The 17,051-nt window shown below is 44.3% G+C and overlaps 1 protein-coding gene and 1 non-coding gene across 2 annotated transcripts; one reads left to right on the forward strand and one right to left on the reverse strand.

The window, feature by feature from the left end:
• The first annotated feature begins 8,586 nt into the window (after nucleotides 1-8,586).
• TRNAT-UGU (transfer RNA threonine (anticodon UGU)) lies at nucleotides 8,587-8,659 on the forward strand. The gene has a single exon. It is a non-coding gene; the product is annotated as a tRNA-Thr (tRNA).
• A 408-nt stretch (nucleotides 8,660-9,067) lies between these two features.
• COX6B1 (cytochrome c oxidase subunit 6B1) lies at nucleotides 9,068-16,417 on the reverse strand. The gene is made up of 4 exons (XM_081517120.1): nucleotides 16,346-16,417; nucleotides 14,652-14,768; nucleotides 13,255-13,355; nucleotides 9,068-9,256 (listed from the first exon to the last, which is right to left on the reverse strand). The coding sequence occupies exons 2-4, from the start codon at nucleotides 14,755-14,757 to the stop codon at nucleotides 9,203-9,205; spliced, it is 261 nt and encodes an 86-aa protein (XP_081373246.1). The 5' UTR covers nucleotides 14,758-14,768; nucleotides 16,346-16,417; the 3' UTR covers nucleotides 9,068-9,202.
• Nucleotides 16,418-17,051: the final 634 nt, after the last annotated feature.

Genomic DNA, 17,051 nt, shown 5'->3' on the forward strand with positions numbered 1-17,051 from the left:
TTTTCTCTGTTGACTTACATCTATATTAAGGACTAAGGAGAACATTAGAATAATAATGTATACAACCTGTCAAATACATTTTATAAGTTTTAGCTAAAATAACTTGCAAAATAATAGGGCCATGCTGATAATGTGAAATATTTTTATTTTCAAATAGTTCATAACTATAAATAATTGGATGTTATGTAAAAAGTCTAATAAAAGCAAAAAGTTGTTGTCAGTGGGGGCATTAATATGTCACATGTCATAAAAGGGATCTGTTTTCTTCTGAAACAAGAACCCAGTGTATCTTGATGTCAAGCTTGAATTTTCACTGTTCTTTCTTATTATGATATAAGCTAGTCTTCAAAGCAAGAAAATTTGAAGTGCTAATTACTCAGATGTTCAGAATGCTGATGATAAAAGCCACAATGCCAAGATCTTCTTAAGAGGACATACACTTACACACGATCCAGCCATTTGTCCCTGGGAATTCCCCCACTTTCATCTACTGAATGCTGTGAATGTATTCCACATTGGAAACCACCCAAATGCCCCTTAACAGGAGGCTGGATAAGTCCATGATGGTACATGCATACAACAGATACTATTCAACAGCTGCTGCTGCTGCTGCTGCTGCTAAGTCGCTTCAGTCGTGTCCAACTCTGTGCGACCCCATAGACGGCAGCCCACCACGCTCCGCCGTCCCTGGGATTCTCCAGGCAAGAACACTGGAGTGGGTTGCCATTTCCTTCTCCAATGCATGAAAGTGAAAAGTGAAAGTGAAGTCACTCAGTTGTGTCCGACTCTTAGCGACCCCATGGACTGAAGCCTGCCAGGCTCCTCAAGAGGGAATGAATTATGGATACATGCCACCACAGGGATAAATCTCAAAAGCATTATTGTAAATGAAAAAAGCCACACTTGAAAGACTGCCACTGTATGATTCTAGATAGGAAGTTCTAGAACAGGCAAAAGCAATAGAGTGATAAAAGTCAGGGAGTGGTTACCCTTGGGATGTGACTGGAGGGGACAGGAAAGGGACTTCTCTTTCTGAATCTGGACACCAGTTACGCAAGTGTGTTCAGACTGAAAATTCATCAAGCAGTACCTTGACGATAAGTGCACTTTTCTGGTTTTTTTTTATTCCAATGCCTTCAAAAGAAGGTAGATCCAGACTTCCCTGGTGGTCCAGTGCTTAAGAATCTGCCTGCCAAAAAAAAAAAAGAATCTGCCTGCCAATACAGGGGACACAGGTTCGATCCCTATTCTGGGAAGATTCCACATGCCTTGAGGCAACTAAGCTAGTGCTCTAGAGCCTATTAGAGCTTGTGCTCTAGAGCCCATGAGACACAACTACTGAAGCCTGTGTGCCTAGATCCTGTGCTCTGCAGCAAGAGAAGCCACCACAATGAGACACCTCTGCACCGCAGTGAAGAGTAGCCCCTGCTCGCCACAACTAGAGAAAACCCACTCACAGCAATGAAGACTCAACACAGACAAAAATAAATAAAAGAGGGTAGATCCTTTCAAAAGAAACATATTTGATGTGTTAAAAGTGGTGTTTTCCAAAGAAGGCACACAAGATAATTTTAGGTGCTCCATGAACAGAAAATGAAATGGCATGAAATGACATAAAAGTTATATGAAAATGAGCCACTTCTAACCAGTCTTTCTGATGTGTTTTGCTTTCCCTGGTCAGTGGTGAAAGGAAAGTTTTCTCAAATTTATTATAAAATATTTCAGTATGCAAGAAAACATAGAGATCATATAACTGACACCAACATCCTCACCCCCCAGCTTTGTCAAGTCTATTTTACTGTATTCACTGCAGATGGTTTTTTTAAGGGGCACACATCGCAGATGGCATTTGAAGTCACCTCCTGCTCAGAGACAACTTCGCTACTAAATTTGGGAGTCCTCCTCCTCCACATCCCTTCCCTTGTCTTCCTTTTTAGATAGCGGGTGTCATGGATTGCGTTAATCCCACACCCTCAGTTTATAGTTCATTATCCCCCACAAGACACCTCTTGATTTAAATTTAATGTATTCTGGCCTTCACCAGTGGCTCAGATGGTAAAGAATCTGTCTGCACTGCAGGAGATGGGGGTTCCATCCCTGAGTCAGGAAGATCCCCTGGAGGAGGAAATGTCAACCCACTCCAGTATTCTTGCCTGGAGAATCCCATGGACAGAGGAGCCTCGTGGGCTACAGCCCATGGGTTCACAAAAAGTTGGACATGACTTACTGACTAAACCACCACCACCACTTCAAGCTGAAACAAGAACAGGCTACATGAATGGATCACACGTGTAACTAACCAATAACAAAAATTCAAAAAATTTTTATGTATTCCCTCAGTCTCCATATCCCAGTCTCTTTTGGTGCCCCACCTGCTACTGACAAACATTCTAATATGTTCATACAGTATTTTCTGTTGTTGTTGAGTGAGTTCTTGTAAAATGAGTACCATTGCGTCCAGCGCATGTCTATTCTAATTTCCCTCCCCATGATTGTGTTAATAGCTTATTCTAGTCTTATTTTTCTTGCTGACCACTAGTTTTATTAAGGGCCATCATTGTTACTCTGGGTTCATTGAGTCCATGGCTTCTGATGGTTGCTTGGAACACCTCTGGTGCATCCCTCACAGTTTACTGTCTCCTGCCCAGAGAGGACAGTCAGGCTACTTCCAACTTCCCCACCTCCACCATTCCCACCGTAAATAATACTGCAATGAGCTCCCTCATGTGTGGCTCTGTAAACAGACCTTGTGTCTCTTTCTTAGGGAGCAGAATTGCTGGGTCCTGGGTATGTATGTGGCAGTTTGCTTTCCACAAGGCTGTCTCCTTTAACACTCCAACCAACAGTTCATGAGAGTTCTTGTATCCTTCTCTCACCACCCACACTTGCCATTACTCAGCTTTCTAGTTTTTGACAAGAGTAATTCCGTATAAAGTGATACATGCCGTTATTTCCATTCTCACTCCATTTTATGACTGAAGATTTTGAACATCTTTTCAAATGTTTGTTAGTGTTTGGGGTTTCTACTCCTATGCATGCTTTCATATTTTTAATATATATGCATGTATTCATCAACAATGTATAGAATAGCTTTATTTATTTTTATTGGAGTATAGTTACTTTACAATGTGTTAGTTTCTGCTGTAGAGCAAAGTGAGTCAGCTATATGTATACATATATCCCCTCTTTTTCGGATTTCCTTCCCAGTTAGGTTACCACAGATCTCTTAATAGAGTTCTCTGAGCAATACAGTAGTTTCTCATTAGTTATTTTATACACAGTAGTGTATATGAGTGAGGGAAGTTGCTCAGTGGTGTCCGACTCTTTGCAACCCCATGGACTATATAGCCTACCAGGCTCCTTCATCCATGGAATTTTCCAGACAAGAGTACTGGAGTGGGTTGCCATTTCCTTCTCCAAGTAGTGTATATAAATCAATCCCAATCTGCCAATTCATCCCAACCCCCTTCTCCCACTTTGGGGTCCATGCATTTGTTCTCTATGTCTGTGCATAGAACAGTTTTAGATTTGGGGGCAAACTTTACAGAAATTGTGTCTTGTGCTACAGGCAATTGATTTTTTTTGCACCTCAGCATTACACTTTTGAGATTTATACATCACCTATGTGGCTCTACTTCATCCATTTTTTTTTTGCAAGAATATGTCATAGGTTAAAATTTCCTTTCCAAATGAACTTATCAAAGAGGGTATAGAAAATGGCAGAACAGAGGTACACAGACTTAGCAATGTTCTGAAACCTGAAGTTTGGGTGCCAAGGTGATAAAGAGAGGCTGAAATCCCAGGTGCTCCTTTGGGTCAGCTGAAATTCATGGGTAGGGGTGTGAAAGGTGGGCATTACGCCCAAGAAAGGGAAGCTTCAGAGCTGGATGGGGCCAGTGTGAAAGGTGGCTTGATGGGGAGAGAGGAAGGGAAGCAGGGGGAGAGGGAGGAGTCAGGGAAGACTAGGACGTGCTGTGAAGTGGTGAAGCAAGGAGGAAAGCATGAGGGCAGGGTGGTCAAAAGGCCACCTTTTTAAAAATACATATATTTATTTATTTGGCTGTGCAAGGTCTTAGTTGCAGCATGTGGGATCTTTAGTTGCAGCATGCAAACTCTTCATTGCAGCATGTGGGATCTAGTTCTTTGACCAGGGATTGAACCCAGGCCCCCTGCATTGGGAGCTTGGAGTCTTAGCCACTGGACCACCAGGAAAGAACTTTTTTTTTCCCTCAGATTTATTGAGCACCAAATATGTGATCAGATCAGGCCTGAACTAAGCATTAAGGATCTGATGCATATACTGAATTTTCTCCCAATTCTGTGGGAGGCAAGGCTCGGAACATAGCAGTGATAAAGATGGCTCTGTCCCTGCTCTCATAAGCTCATGGAAGAAGGGGCTGGCGATGGGGTGGGGGGTGGGGGGAGTTATGCGGACAGACACTCAGCAGAAAGTGACAGCTCAGCATGGTCAAGGGGATGCTGGAGTGACCAAGGGAGGAAGCTCAGGCCAAGAGGTCAGGGCCGCCACGGGGAAAACAAAAGGGAATGTGTGAACCCAAAGGAAGTGTCTAACCCAGCTGAGGATGTAGAGGAAGGCTTCCTGGAGGAAGGGACATTGGAGGAGGAGACTGGGGCTGGCAGGTAAAAGGCAGAAAACATTCCTGACAGAGGAAGCATGATCTATATATACAATGGAATATCCTTCAGCCTTAGAAATGCAGGAAATCCCGCAATACACAACATGGATGAACCTAGAGGACCTGGTGCTACATGAAATAAACCAGTCACAGAACAACAAATAGTGCATAATTCCACTTATCACAGGTAATGAAGGGACTTCCCTGGTGGTCTAACAGCTAAGACTCCATGCTCCCAATGCAGGGGGCCTGGGTTTGATCCCTGGTCAGGAAAGTAGATCCCACATGCTATAACTAAGACCTGGCACCGCCAAATAAATAAAAATATTTTTTTAAAAAAGAGGAAAATAGTCATACTCATTAAAGCAGAGAGTAGAATGGTGGTTGCCAGGGGCTGAGGGGTGGGTGAGGAAAATGGAGGAATTACTAATCAACAGATATAAAGTTTCAGTTTTATACAAGATGAATAAATTCTAAAGGTCTGCTGTCCAACACTGTGCTTACAAGTTAACAATACTATACTGTGCAAGGCTGTCATGGTGGAACTGTTCCCCATAGTATCATCCTGCAGGTCACCTGTCAAATCTTTTCAGAAGAGACAAATTGTGGCCCCCACTAACAGGGCAATAAAATGAAGAAGGAATATACATATTCCTTGCCCTTGTGGAAATTATGTTTTAGTGGTGGGGAGATGATTATCAAGGGGTAATATGTAAGGAATATTAGTGGTAAGTGCTTAAGAAATGAAAGGGGTGAGGGCAGCAAAGTGTGTATGTTTTGTTTTTTTGGCCTTTCTTGCGGGATCCCAGTGCCCTTGGCAGTTAGTGTGGAGTCCTAGCCACTGGACTGCCAGGGAATTCCCTGTGTGTGGAGGTGTATCGGCAGGTCGAGTGGCCAGGGAAGGGCTCACTTCACGGTACTTGGGGAAGAGCTGAATGTGGCAGGGAGCAAGCTGAGTGGCTAGCTCGTGGGAAAGCGCTGCAGACAGAGCCTTGAGGTTGGAACCCGCCGAGCGCGTTGACCTTCTCATTACCTCACACAGTTCCTGGCACAATGAAGAGCAGTGCAGGAAGAACCGCAAGGGCACATGAGTGGTGGGAGATCAAGGAGGAAATGGAGAGCTGTATCAGTCCTTATCAAATCAGCTACAGACAGACTCAGTCTTTATGCTTCTAGATGCTTCTCTGGGCAATCTCTGAAACTGCTCATGGTGGCAGCCTCTGGGCAGAACTGGGTGAGTGGGGTCAAGAGAAGTCCTACATCTTGGTTTTTCGCTGGACTGTTTTCATTTGAAATTTCACCATGTTTACATTCTTTCCTATTTCCAACACATGCCAGAAGCTTCTACAGTTTCTATGTGTGCACTAGGCCCCTTGGTTTACAGCCCCTCTCTTCATGGGTGGCCATTTCAGGAGCACTCTCCTCAGGGCCATTTTTCCTCAATATGAGAAGAATCATCTCCCTGCTCTTTTGAACATAAGTTTGTAAAACAACCATTTATTGTCACCCTGCTGATTTAACTTATATTCAGAGTACATCATGCAAAATGCTGGGCTGGATGAAGCACAGGTTGGAATCAAGACTGCCAGGAGAAGTATCAATAACCTCAGATATACAGATGACACCACCCTTATGGCAGAAAGTGAAGAACTAAAGAGCCTCTTGATGAAAGAGGAGAGTGAAAAAGCTGGCTTAAAACTCAACATTCAGAACACTAAGATCATGGCATTTGGTCCCATCACTTCATGGCAAATAGATGAGGAAACAATGGAAACAGATAGACTTTATTTTCTTGGGCTCCAAAATCACTGCAGATGGTGACTGTAGCCACAAAATTAAGACGTTCGCTCCTTGGAAGAAAAGCTATGACCAACCTAGACAGCATATTAAAAAGCAGAGACATTACTTTGCTGACAAAGGTCCATCTGGTCAAAGCTATGGTTTTTCCAGTAGTCATGTATGGATGTGAGTTGGGACTATAAGGTAAGGTGAGCGCCGAAGAGTTGATGCTTTTGAACTGTGGTGCTGGAGAACTCTTGAGTCCCTTGGACTGCAAGATCAAACCAGACAATCCTAAAGGAAATCAGTCCTGATTATTCATTGGAAGGACTGATGCTGAAGCTAAATACTTTATCCACCTGGTGTGAAGAACTGACTCATTGGAAAAGACCCTGATGCTGGGAAAGATTGAAGGCAGGAGGAGAAGGGGACGACTGAGGATGAGATGGTTGGAGGGCATCACCGACTCGATGGACATGAGTTTGAGCAAGCTCCAGAAGTTGGGGATGGACAGGGAAGCCTGGTGTGCTGCAGTCAATGGGGTTGCAGAGTCGGACACAACTGAGCAACTGCTTGAGAAAACACCAATTTGGCCACAACATGGTGCGCTAGCTGTCATTCTGCCTGAGGAATTCCCTGTTGACAAGTTTGCAGTGGATGATATTTTGTACTGTTGTGTGACAATTCCTTTGGGAATGTCAAGAAAGAACACTTCTTAACTTGGTCTACTTAAATGACTTCCAATCGTCACCATGATCAACACAAAGAGGAAGCCTAGAAAACTGGGAGAAATTACACATTGTACGTTAGACTGCTTATTAGACAATATTAAGAACTTCTTAGTTTTTAGATATAATTATGGAACAACAGACTGGTTCCAAATAGGAAAAGGAGTACGTCAAGGCTGTATATTGTCACCCTGCTTATTTAACTTATATGCAGAGCACATCATGAGAAACGCTGGGCTGGAAGAAACACAAGCTGGAATCAAGATTGCTGGGAGAAATATCAATAACCTCAGATATGCAGATGACACCACCCTTATGGCAGAAAGTGAAGAAGAACTAAAGAGCCTCTTGATGAAAGTGAAAGAGGAGAGTGAAAAAGTTGGCTTAAAGCTCAACGTTCAGAAAACTAAGATCATGGCACCTAGTCCCATCTGCTGCTAAGCTACGTTGCGTCAGTCGTGTCCGACTCTGTGCGACCCCATAGATGGCAGCCCACCAGGCTCCTCCGTCCCTGGGATTCTCCAGGCAAGAATACTGGAGTGGGTTGCCATTTCCTTCTCCAGTGCATGAAAGTGAAAAGTGAAAGTGAAGTCGCTCAGTCATGTCCTACTCTTCGCGACCCCATGGGCTGCAGCCTACCAGGCTCCTCCATCCATGGGGTTTCCCAGGCAAGAGTACTGGAGTGGGGTGCCATTGCCTTCTCCCTAGTCCCATCACTTCATGGCAAATAGATGGGGAAACAGTGGAAAGTGTCAGACTCTATTTTTGGGGGCTCCAAAATCACTGCTGATGGTGATTGCAGCCATGAAATTAAAAGACGCTTACTCCTTGGAAGGAAGGTTATGGCCAACCTAGATAGCATATTTAAAAGCAGAGACATTACTTTGCCAACAAAAGTCCGTCTAGTCAAGGCTATGGTTTTTCCAGTGGTCATGTATGGATGTGAGTTGGACGGTGAAGAAAGCTGAGTGCCGCAGAATTGATGCTTTTGAACTGTGGTGTTGGAGAAGACTCTTGAGAGTCCCTTGGACTGCAAGGAGATCCAATCAATCTACCCTAAAGGAGATCAATCCTGGGTGTTCATTGGAAGGACTGATGTTGAAGCTGAAACTCGAATACTTTGGCCACCTCATGCGAAGAGCTGACTCATTGGAAAACACCCTAATGCTGGGTAGGATTGGGGGCAGAAGGGGACGACAGAGGATGAGACTGTTGGATGGCATCACCAACTCAATGGACATGGGTTTGGGTAGACTCCGAGAGTTGGAGTTGATGGGAGAAAGGCCTGGCGTGCTGCAATTCATGGGGTCGCAGAGTCGGACACGACTGAGCGACTGAACTGAACTGAACTGATGGTATGTTTAAAATAAATCTGTACCTTACTTATTTCCAGATGAAACAGGATCTCCAGTATTTGCTTTAAAATTATCTAGCTGGGGAATTCCCTGGTGGTCCAGTGGTTAGGACTTGGCACTTGTATTGCCAAGGGTCTAGGTTCAATCCCTGGTTGGGGAACTAAGATCCCACAACCTGGGTAGGGTGGGAATAACTAAATAAAATAACCTAGTAAAGAGGAGCAGCTGAGATGAAACTGATTGGTCATTTGTTGTTCACTGTTGAAGCTAGGTAAGTTTTTATTATACTATTTTTGTGTGATTCAAAATGTAAGTTTTTAAAAATTGTACAGGTAACAAAGTAGAACATATGGATAAACTTCAGCACATACAGGAACTTGAAGTTATTTTGTATAATCATTCACTCTATTGTCTGGTAAAGAAGAGGTGGTCAAAGTTTATTCAAAGAAAAACAGAAATAAAAAACAAAAAACCCCACCCTGAATTCAGTGCCCTTTACTGATCATGGTACTAATTCTGCCCCAGCTTCTGGCCCCATCATCCAGCTCTTTACACATACGCAGCCTTACACATTTCCAACGAGCATTTATTATTAGTTAAACCATGGTTCAGGATCCCAGGATGCGGATCACCATGTATCCAGGTCCCCCTTCACCACCCTGGGGAGAAGGACAGAGGACAGAGGAGGTGGGAGGGAGCCAGTTCAGATCTTCCCAGGAAACGTGCCTTCTGCCCGGCGGTCGTCCCAAGTTGACACCTGTAGATAGACAGCCAGTGTTATTCCCTTCCTCCACAGGGAAACCAGATGGGTGGACTTCTTTGCATTCCTCCCTCTGCCTACCTGTTCAGTCAACAAGTAACCCCAGTACCTGCTATGTGCCAATACTGGCAACTGTTCCAGGAGCCAGGGGGCCAACAGTGACCCAGAAGGACAAAAATCAATGCGCTAAATGAGCTGACACACTGAGGGGAGAGGAGGTGGAGGGTGGGTGGAGAGGAATATCAGGCAGACTCATAGCAGAGCTATCCATGGGGAGACATGTGTACAGAGCTCCAAGAGTGTGACTGTGCCCTGCTTCAGGAACCCCAAAGTCAACACTCAATGATGTTTGACAGAACAGAGGAAAGAAGGAATACTGGGCAGCTGTTGGGGGGGAGGGGTGGAGGCTATCTATACTTCAGCAGGAATGCATCTCCAAGATATACAGTTAAGTGCAAAAAGGCCCAAACTGGATATACAGCATGATTCTACTATTGCTCATGGATGTGTGCACACCTATGAAACATAGCAGAAAGGCCCACAGCAAACTGTTAACACTACCTAGAACTAATGCTCTGCAATATGTGGACCCTCCTACAGGCAGTCAGAAGCACATTTTTATACACACATGCACACTCACATGCGATATAGTAGAGGCAATGGATAAGTGCATGGACAAGGAAGACAATCTGAACCCCTACTCCATTACTTCCCAGCTGTGATCTCCTCAGGCAAATCACTCAACCTTTCAGGGCTCCAGTTTCCAATTCTGTAAAATGACGATCCTAATAAAAGGACCTATCTGTTTTTAGCATGTTCGCCCTTTTATGACATAAAATACTTACAACATTTAAGTGCCTTCAGTAAGTGCCTGTTTTATTTACACACACATACACCATACATCACAAATACTCTGTACTTAAACTGTCCTGCAACCTGCTTTTTTCATGAGTCTTAGAGCTCTTCCTGTATTCTGTCATATAGGCCAAGATGAATATCCATTTGTTTAACATGTTTCTGAATGTTCCCCATTACAAACCACTCTGCAGTGGATGTCCTCGTACACATTTTTACAGGATGCGCAGAGGTGAAAAGGCCATATCTGCAGTATGATTTTTTTTCATTTTGAAAGATCCTGCCTCAGGATTGACCTTCAAAGTGACTGGACCAGTCTACAAAACCACCAGCACTGAGCACTATCTACCACCCCCCACTCTCTTTTATATTGAAGGACCAGGCTGATCCTTTGGTAAATTAGTCTTTGCTCAATAATCTCACTTCATGGAAAGGAGACGCAAAATATTTCCTGTAGTAGAACTGTATACCACAGTATCATTTAAAAGAGTGAAAAAAGACTGCGTCTAGTTAAAGGGGAAGGAACTATTTTTTTAACTATGAAAGACAATGGCTACCCAATAATTGAGCAGGTTGTACTGACATAAAAATAAAACAAAGTAAAAAACCCAAAGATAAAACAGTATCTAAAGTATGATCTATAACTGTATTTTAACAGTATATAAACATACACCCACACCTATACAAACATTAGCACACAGAAAAGGAAGTGGAAGATTTATACCAAACTTCGAAGGGAAGTTAACTTTGGATTCAGAAAGGGGATGACTTAGGAGATCTCCACTTTCTACACTATAAAAACTTGTTTTGAAGCTTTCCAAAAAGCCACTGAATTTTTCATGGAGAAACTACAGATGTTTTAACACTGGAAAGGCAGTTCCTTGGTGGCCTAGTGGTTAGGATTCAGGGCTTTCACTGCTGTGGGGGCCGGGGTTCAATCCCTGGTGGGGGAACTAAGATCCTGAAAGCCTCAAGATGTGGCAAAAAAGAAAGAGAAAAGCTCATTGGCAAAAATGTTTTAAATTCTCATACAGGAAAAGTGATGGACTCTTACCCCCATTCTTCTCCAAATACACATTTTAGGGTTAGAGACTAATTTTTTAAAAACACACAGGAAACACTTGGAAGATGTTACATTATGATCAGCCAGATCAGGAGGATGAGGAATAATTTTTTCCCCTTCCTCTACTTCTTAAGTTTTTATGAGGTGGTTTCATTCTTATAAAAAACAAAAACAAACAGCATTAACACAACAGTTATTTTTGTTTCACCAATTTCTGGAACAAGGAAGTCAGGGCTGCTGGGTATAAAGAGTGTGTTAAAAAAAAAAATGTGTTCATATCCATCCCTAAGAAGGGCTAAAAAGGCAGATACAGCGAGCGCTTGAGGGGAGGGACCACACAATCTGATGTTCCCCAGGTAAGGGTAGGCCCTAGTGCCAGGGACTAGGGTATGGGGCAGCACTGGGTCTAGAAGCACACTTCCTAGCACTTGGGCCAGTGTGCACCCATCCAGTGCAGGCCCAGAGGCTGGAGAGTGGATGGTACCCAAGATCACATAGGGACAAGGAGAAATCCTGAGAGGGGAGTGGGTATGCAAAGGCACTTAAGAGTGTGTGGCTGGAGAGGTGCGAGGTACCAAACAAGTTGAGGAAGAGTGCATTAAGGCAATCTGTTCTCAACAAACAGGCCCCAAAGATGCACATCAAGGATGCTTAAAATACTGAAAAATGGGAACATCATCTCAATCAAAGGGGACCAGTTAAATAAAAGCATCTGTATATTAATAACCTCCCTGGCAGTCAAGTGGTTACAACTCTGTGCTTCTACTACAGGGGGTGAGGGTTTGATCCCTGGTTGGGAAACTAAGATTCCACATGCCATGCAGCATGGCCAAAAAATTTTAAAAAAGGAAAGAAACAAACAAAAATGAGGTGGATCTATATGCACTGTCATAAAAAAAAAAAAAAAAGGCTAAAAACATGTTGATAAGTCAAAGCAAGACATAGGACAGACTATACAGTATGACCCACCCATACACAGAAGTTCCATAGGCTTATGAATGATAAATGTATACAGAGAAAAAGGAATCTGCTAACAATAGTTACCTAAGGGGAGAGGGGGACTGAGGAGCGTAAGTAGATCTAATTTTTATTTTATTGTATTGCTCGTATTTGTTTTGTTTTTAAAAATGAGCACTGTTTTGTAATATCATATTCTGATTTTAAGACACATTTTTTCATTTTAACATCTCTGAAATTAGCATTAAAAAAAAAAATTTTTTTAACATCTCTAAGTGTTTCTTGTAGTCAATGGGGTCCTCAAGTTGATGAAATAAAGTAATATTTTACTTAAAAAAAAAAAAGAGGGTATGGCAGAGTATCAAATAGTAACAACAGGTCTGGTCAGATCAGGCCTAGAAGACTGCCTTACTGCATCCTTAGTTTTAGAGATACACACTGAAGCAGGCAGGGGTGAAATGACATATCTGGGATTTGCTTCAGAATACTCCAGCCAAGGAAAGAAATAAAAAGGACAGATGGGACTTCCCTAGTGGTCCCGTGGTTGACAATCTGCCTTCCAGTGCAGGGGACTCAGGTTCGATCCTTGGTTGGACAACTAAGCCTGTGCCCTGTAACTAGAGAAGCCCCCTCGCATGCCGCAACGAAGAGCCCGTGTGCTGCAACACAGACGAAATGCAGCCAAAGAAAACGGGTGTGTGTGTGTGTGTATAGATAGAAGAGATGTGGAGAAATCTTGAACTAACTACTCAGTTTGGGTGATGGGTGTATTTGAGGTCACTTAATTATTCTACTTTTATATACATTTGGAAATGTTCATATAAAGAAAGGGCAAGACTCCAAAAGTGGATAACTCCACAGAGACAGGGCATGTACTTGTAGAGCACCCGGGCGAGATGGACCTGGCTGCCTTGGCTGACAGCCTGGCTGATTGAGAGCCCTGGTGAAAGGAGGAAAGGGGGGTGATTCTAGGAAGAGGCAAAGGTGCATCCTTGGCTGGTGTGAAGCCTTGTCCTCCCTCTGCCCTTCACAGATAAGCTCCCACCAAGTCACCATACGCCCCTTGGCAAAAACCCCACCCCACCCCAGCATCCCAAGGGCCCCAGGAGGAGGCACCTACCCAGGATATGGGGCAGAGGGACTTGTACACACGCCGGTACCATTCGCACACGGAGACGTCACCCCCTTTAGCGGTCATTGCCTTCTCACAGCGGTGGAAGTCTGTGAAGAAAAGGAATCAGGGTCAGCCCAGACCGAGGGCTGGAACACACTTCTGATCAAAACTCACAGAAATACTTTTTACTTCACAATCAGTTACATAAATTTCCCCCACTCCCAAGTTTCACAAAGAAAGTATATCCTTACAAGTGTGGTACTGAAAAGGGCTAGACACACCACACTAAGCTTATTTTGCAATCCATAAAGAACTACTGTTTGGGACTTCCCTGATGTTAAGAATCCACTTCCATTCATTACAGGGGACCGGGGTTTGTGCCCTGGTGGAGGAACTAAGATCCCACAGGGCAACGAAGCCTAGCCTGTGCACCACAAAGCAGACCCAGAGTAGCCAAGAAAAAAAAGAAAAAAGAACTACTGTTCAACTTGGAACTTCCGGGTCAGAACAACAGGGCAACCTGAGAAATGTGTGGGGGGAATATGGAAGTCCAGAACCAGGACAAGGGAAGGGGAAGATGGTCTTGATGCTAAGATGCTGGCATCCAGGAGAGGAGAAAGGAGGGGGATAATCTGCTTTTTAATAGTAGGAAATTAATTCAAAGATTACTCCAAGTATTACACTCCTGGGCACACTCCCTAAGAGAGAAAGTATTCACAAAGACATCAAATTACATCAATTATAGCAGCATCATTCATATGAGCCCCAAACTGGAAACCACACCATTGTTCATGAATGAAATGCTGGAAAACTGTATGCAATAAAAATTAGCAAAATATATGCCACAGCATGGAAGAATCTTTGTAACTGCTGAATGAAGAAATCCAAGCATAAGACAACACACAGTATTTATAAAGCTTACAAAGAGGCAAACCTGAAAGCAGTGATAAAACCAAAACATGACCGCCTTAAGTCTGTGGGGTTACAACTCTAGTGGAGAGAACAGAGTGTTGCTTTCAAGAGATGGCATGCAGCAGGCAGGGGAGCTCAGAGGACTGGCAGTATACAGTTTTCTATCCAGATTATAATCACATGGAAGATTCAATTTAGAGTTATTCATTTAGCTGTACATTACGGTTTATGTACTTCCTATACATATGTTACATTCCATACAGACAGACAGACATATACACATCTTAGGGGGGAAAAATCACTATGGGATCCAAAGTTTGTGACCCTAGGTCAGATCTTGAACACAGGTGGTGATGGGGGGCATGGGTGCCGTGAAGTAGGATGTTCAGAATGAAAGAGAAGAGGCTATGAGGAGGCAAGAGGTAAGTGATATGAGGTGTGGGATCAGGGGAAGGTCAACACCGCCCCCCTCCTCCCCAAGTCCTGCTCACCCAGGTAGTTCTGCCAGCAGTTCCTGGTCTGGTTCTGGTTGGGGAAGCGGCTGTCAAAAGGAGCAGTCTGGTAGTTACTGATTTTGGTCTTGACGTCTTCTGCCATAGTGCTGACTCCTGGAGGGAAAGAGAGTGGATTCTGGCAGAGGTCCTAAGGGGCCTGGACACGGGGCTGTCAGCCCACCCAGGCCCAATGGAGGCCTGACAGAGAAGAATGGGCTGGGTGTGAACAAGCCAACACCCCCTCCCTTTCAATATACAGACAGAGGTGAAGCAAGAACACATCAGGTACAGAAGTCACAGCAGGATGTGTGCGGTAGACAACTCCTTGGTAAAAAAAAAAAACCAGGCCAAAATAACACTAGCTGATATTCACTGAGTGCTTACTATAGGCAAGGAAGCTTTACCCCTAAAGCTACTCTAAAAGACAGGAACTACTACTATCACTGCTTCACAGACAAGAGACAGGGTGTTTAAGCAACTTCCCAAGGTCATACAGCACACACGGGGTGGAGGTGAACTCCATCACTAACATAACCTACACTGCGAAGGTTCTTAATCTCTATTGGTGCCATGAAGTCCCCGGGAGTCTAATGAACCCTTTCTCCGAACATGTTTCAGCGCATTTAAAAATTGCACAGGATCACAAAGAAAACCAATTACATGTAGCTAAGGATTAATGAACTACCACAATTTCAAAATAATCATGCCTGAAAAGGGTTATGCTGTGAAATCTGCAAAAATAATGGGATACATGATATGATGACCTGTGATTTTCACTGCTGATAAAGTCACAGATGATGCCAAATACTACCGCTACTGCCTCCATTCCCAAGTGAAGGAAATGATACATATCAATGGGAAACTGGCAAAAATAACAGATGCAAATTTCCCTCCATTCACGTACTAGCATCCCTTGAGTTCCACCCATTCTGTGGCACCTAGGGTTAAAAACCTGTCCCATAATCTTTTATGAGGTGACACACGGTTTTCATCAAGGACTCTGACACCACCTCTATTCCAGGTTATTCCAGAAGTCGTGGTACTACATAGAAGTTAAGCAGACCAGTAATAAATTCAAGTGACCTAGGGTAGTGGTAAGGATTTGTGGCACCGGAGTTGTGTCTTTCCGGGAGCACAGGATGTGGAACACTAGACGCGGTGACATAGACGCGGTCGGAAGAGTTGTTTTGAAAGCCATCTCCACCCGATTTCGGGAGTAAGGCTGGACTGGGGATGACGCTGCAGCCCCTCCAAAGTGCAAGGGGCGGGGGGTGGGGGTGGGGAGTCACCAGGAAGCCAGGCTGCAGCCCAGCCAAGCCTCGGGGGTCAGGGGCCGGGGAGAGAAATGCCTGCGGCCTAGTGATTAAGAGCAATGCAGTCCTAATGATTTCCAATCCTGATCGCTAGCTAAACTGCGTATCTAAGCCTCAGTTGCCTCCTAGCTTAAAGACATAATCACAGGCCCTATCTCATAGAGTTGGAGGGAAGCTTAAATGAATCAACATAAATCGCTTTGAAAGTTCTAGGCATCCGAGAAGAACCAAATAATCGTCAGCTACGATTAATAATTGAAACGACCCCAGGGCTCCGGGAGGTCGGCCACCGCCGGCTGGAAACCTCATTTCATTTTCCAGTAGGGATCCTCAGTCCTCCAGGATGGGGTTCCAGGGTCCCGAGCTCTCAACACTCACCTAAAGATGCCCCTGAAGTCGCTGGAAGCTCAATGTGACCCTCAGCAAAGACGCCAGTACCGGACCGGAAGCGGAAAAAAGGTCGGCCGGAAGCGGGACGGAGCAGCGCACAGAGGAGTCTTCCGCACGGCCAGAGCGCCGTCCCTGGAGCCGTTCGGGCCACTCCCATACTTGCGAATTCCAACCTCCTATTGGGCCGAATGCCTGTTTATTCTCATTCTCAGCCCAATCGTAAGCTTGCGTGGCACTTGGCAGGTACCGTTCCGATCTGTCCCAAGCTGTGGACTCTATTCCAAAGTATTGACTGCTACCAGGTCGCCTCTCTGTCTTTACTAGGAGAAAGGGGTTCTGGGTCCTGGAGTTGGCTGGAGAGTGGTCCTGCGGAAAATATTCCAGCAGAAATGCTCTTATTCGTGCAAGAATTATTTACTGAATATTTACCCAGTGCCAAGTACTTTATTAAGGGTTGAGGAAACATAGTTGAACTAAACACAAAAATCGCTATGATTATTATGGGGCCAATTGTTAGTTTGGCCCCAGGTAAACAGCAGGGAGAGAACACAGCTCCACCCATCAACAGAAAATTGGATTAAAGATCTACTGAGCATGGCCACGCCTATCAGAACAAGACCCACTTTCCTGATCAGTCTCTCCCATCAGGAAGCTTCCACAAGCCTCTTATCCTCCATCAGAGGGCAGACAGACT

This window comes from Giraffa tippelskirchi, chromosome 7 (assembly GCF_054371585.1).
Source record: "Giraffa tippelskirchi isolate mGirTip1 chromosome 7, T2T-mGirTip1v1.2.pri, whole genome shotgun sequence".
NCBI classification, from domain to species: Eukaryota; Metazoa; Chordata; class Mammalia; order Artiodactyla; family Giraffidae; genus Giraffa; species Giraffa tippelskirchi.

Excerpts from the sequence above, each read along its gene's own strand:
- COX6B1 (XM_081517120.1), bottom strand. The coding sequence starts at position 14,757 with ATGGCAGAAGACGTCAAGACCAAAATCAGTAACTACCAGACTGCTCCT. Across the intron at positions 13,356-14,651 it reads CTGCTGGCAGAACTACCTGG|ACTTCCACCGCTGTGAGAAG; the intron begins GTGAGCAGGACT and ends TTTTCTTCACAG. Across the intron at positions 9,257-13,254 it reads CCCTCTGCCCCATATCCTGG|GTGTCAACTTGGGACGACCG; the intron begins GTAGGTGCCTCC and ends GTCTATCTACAG.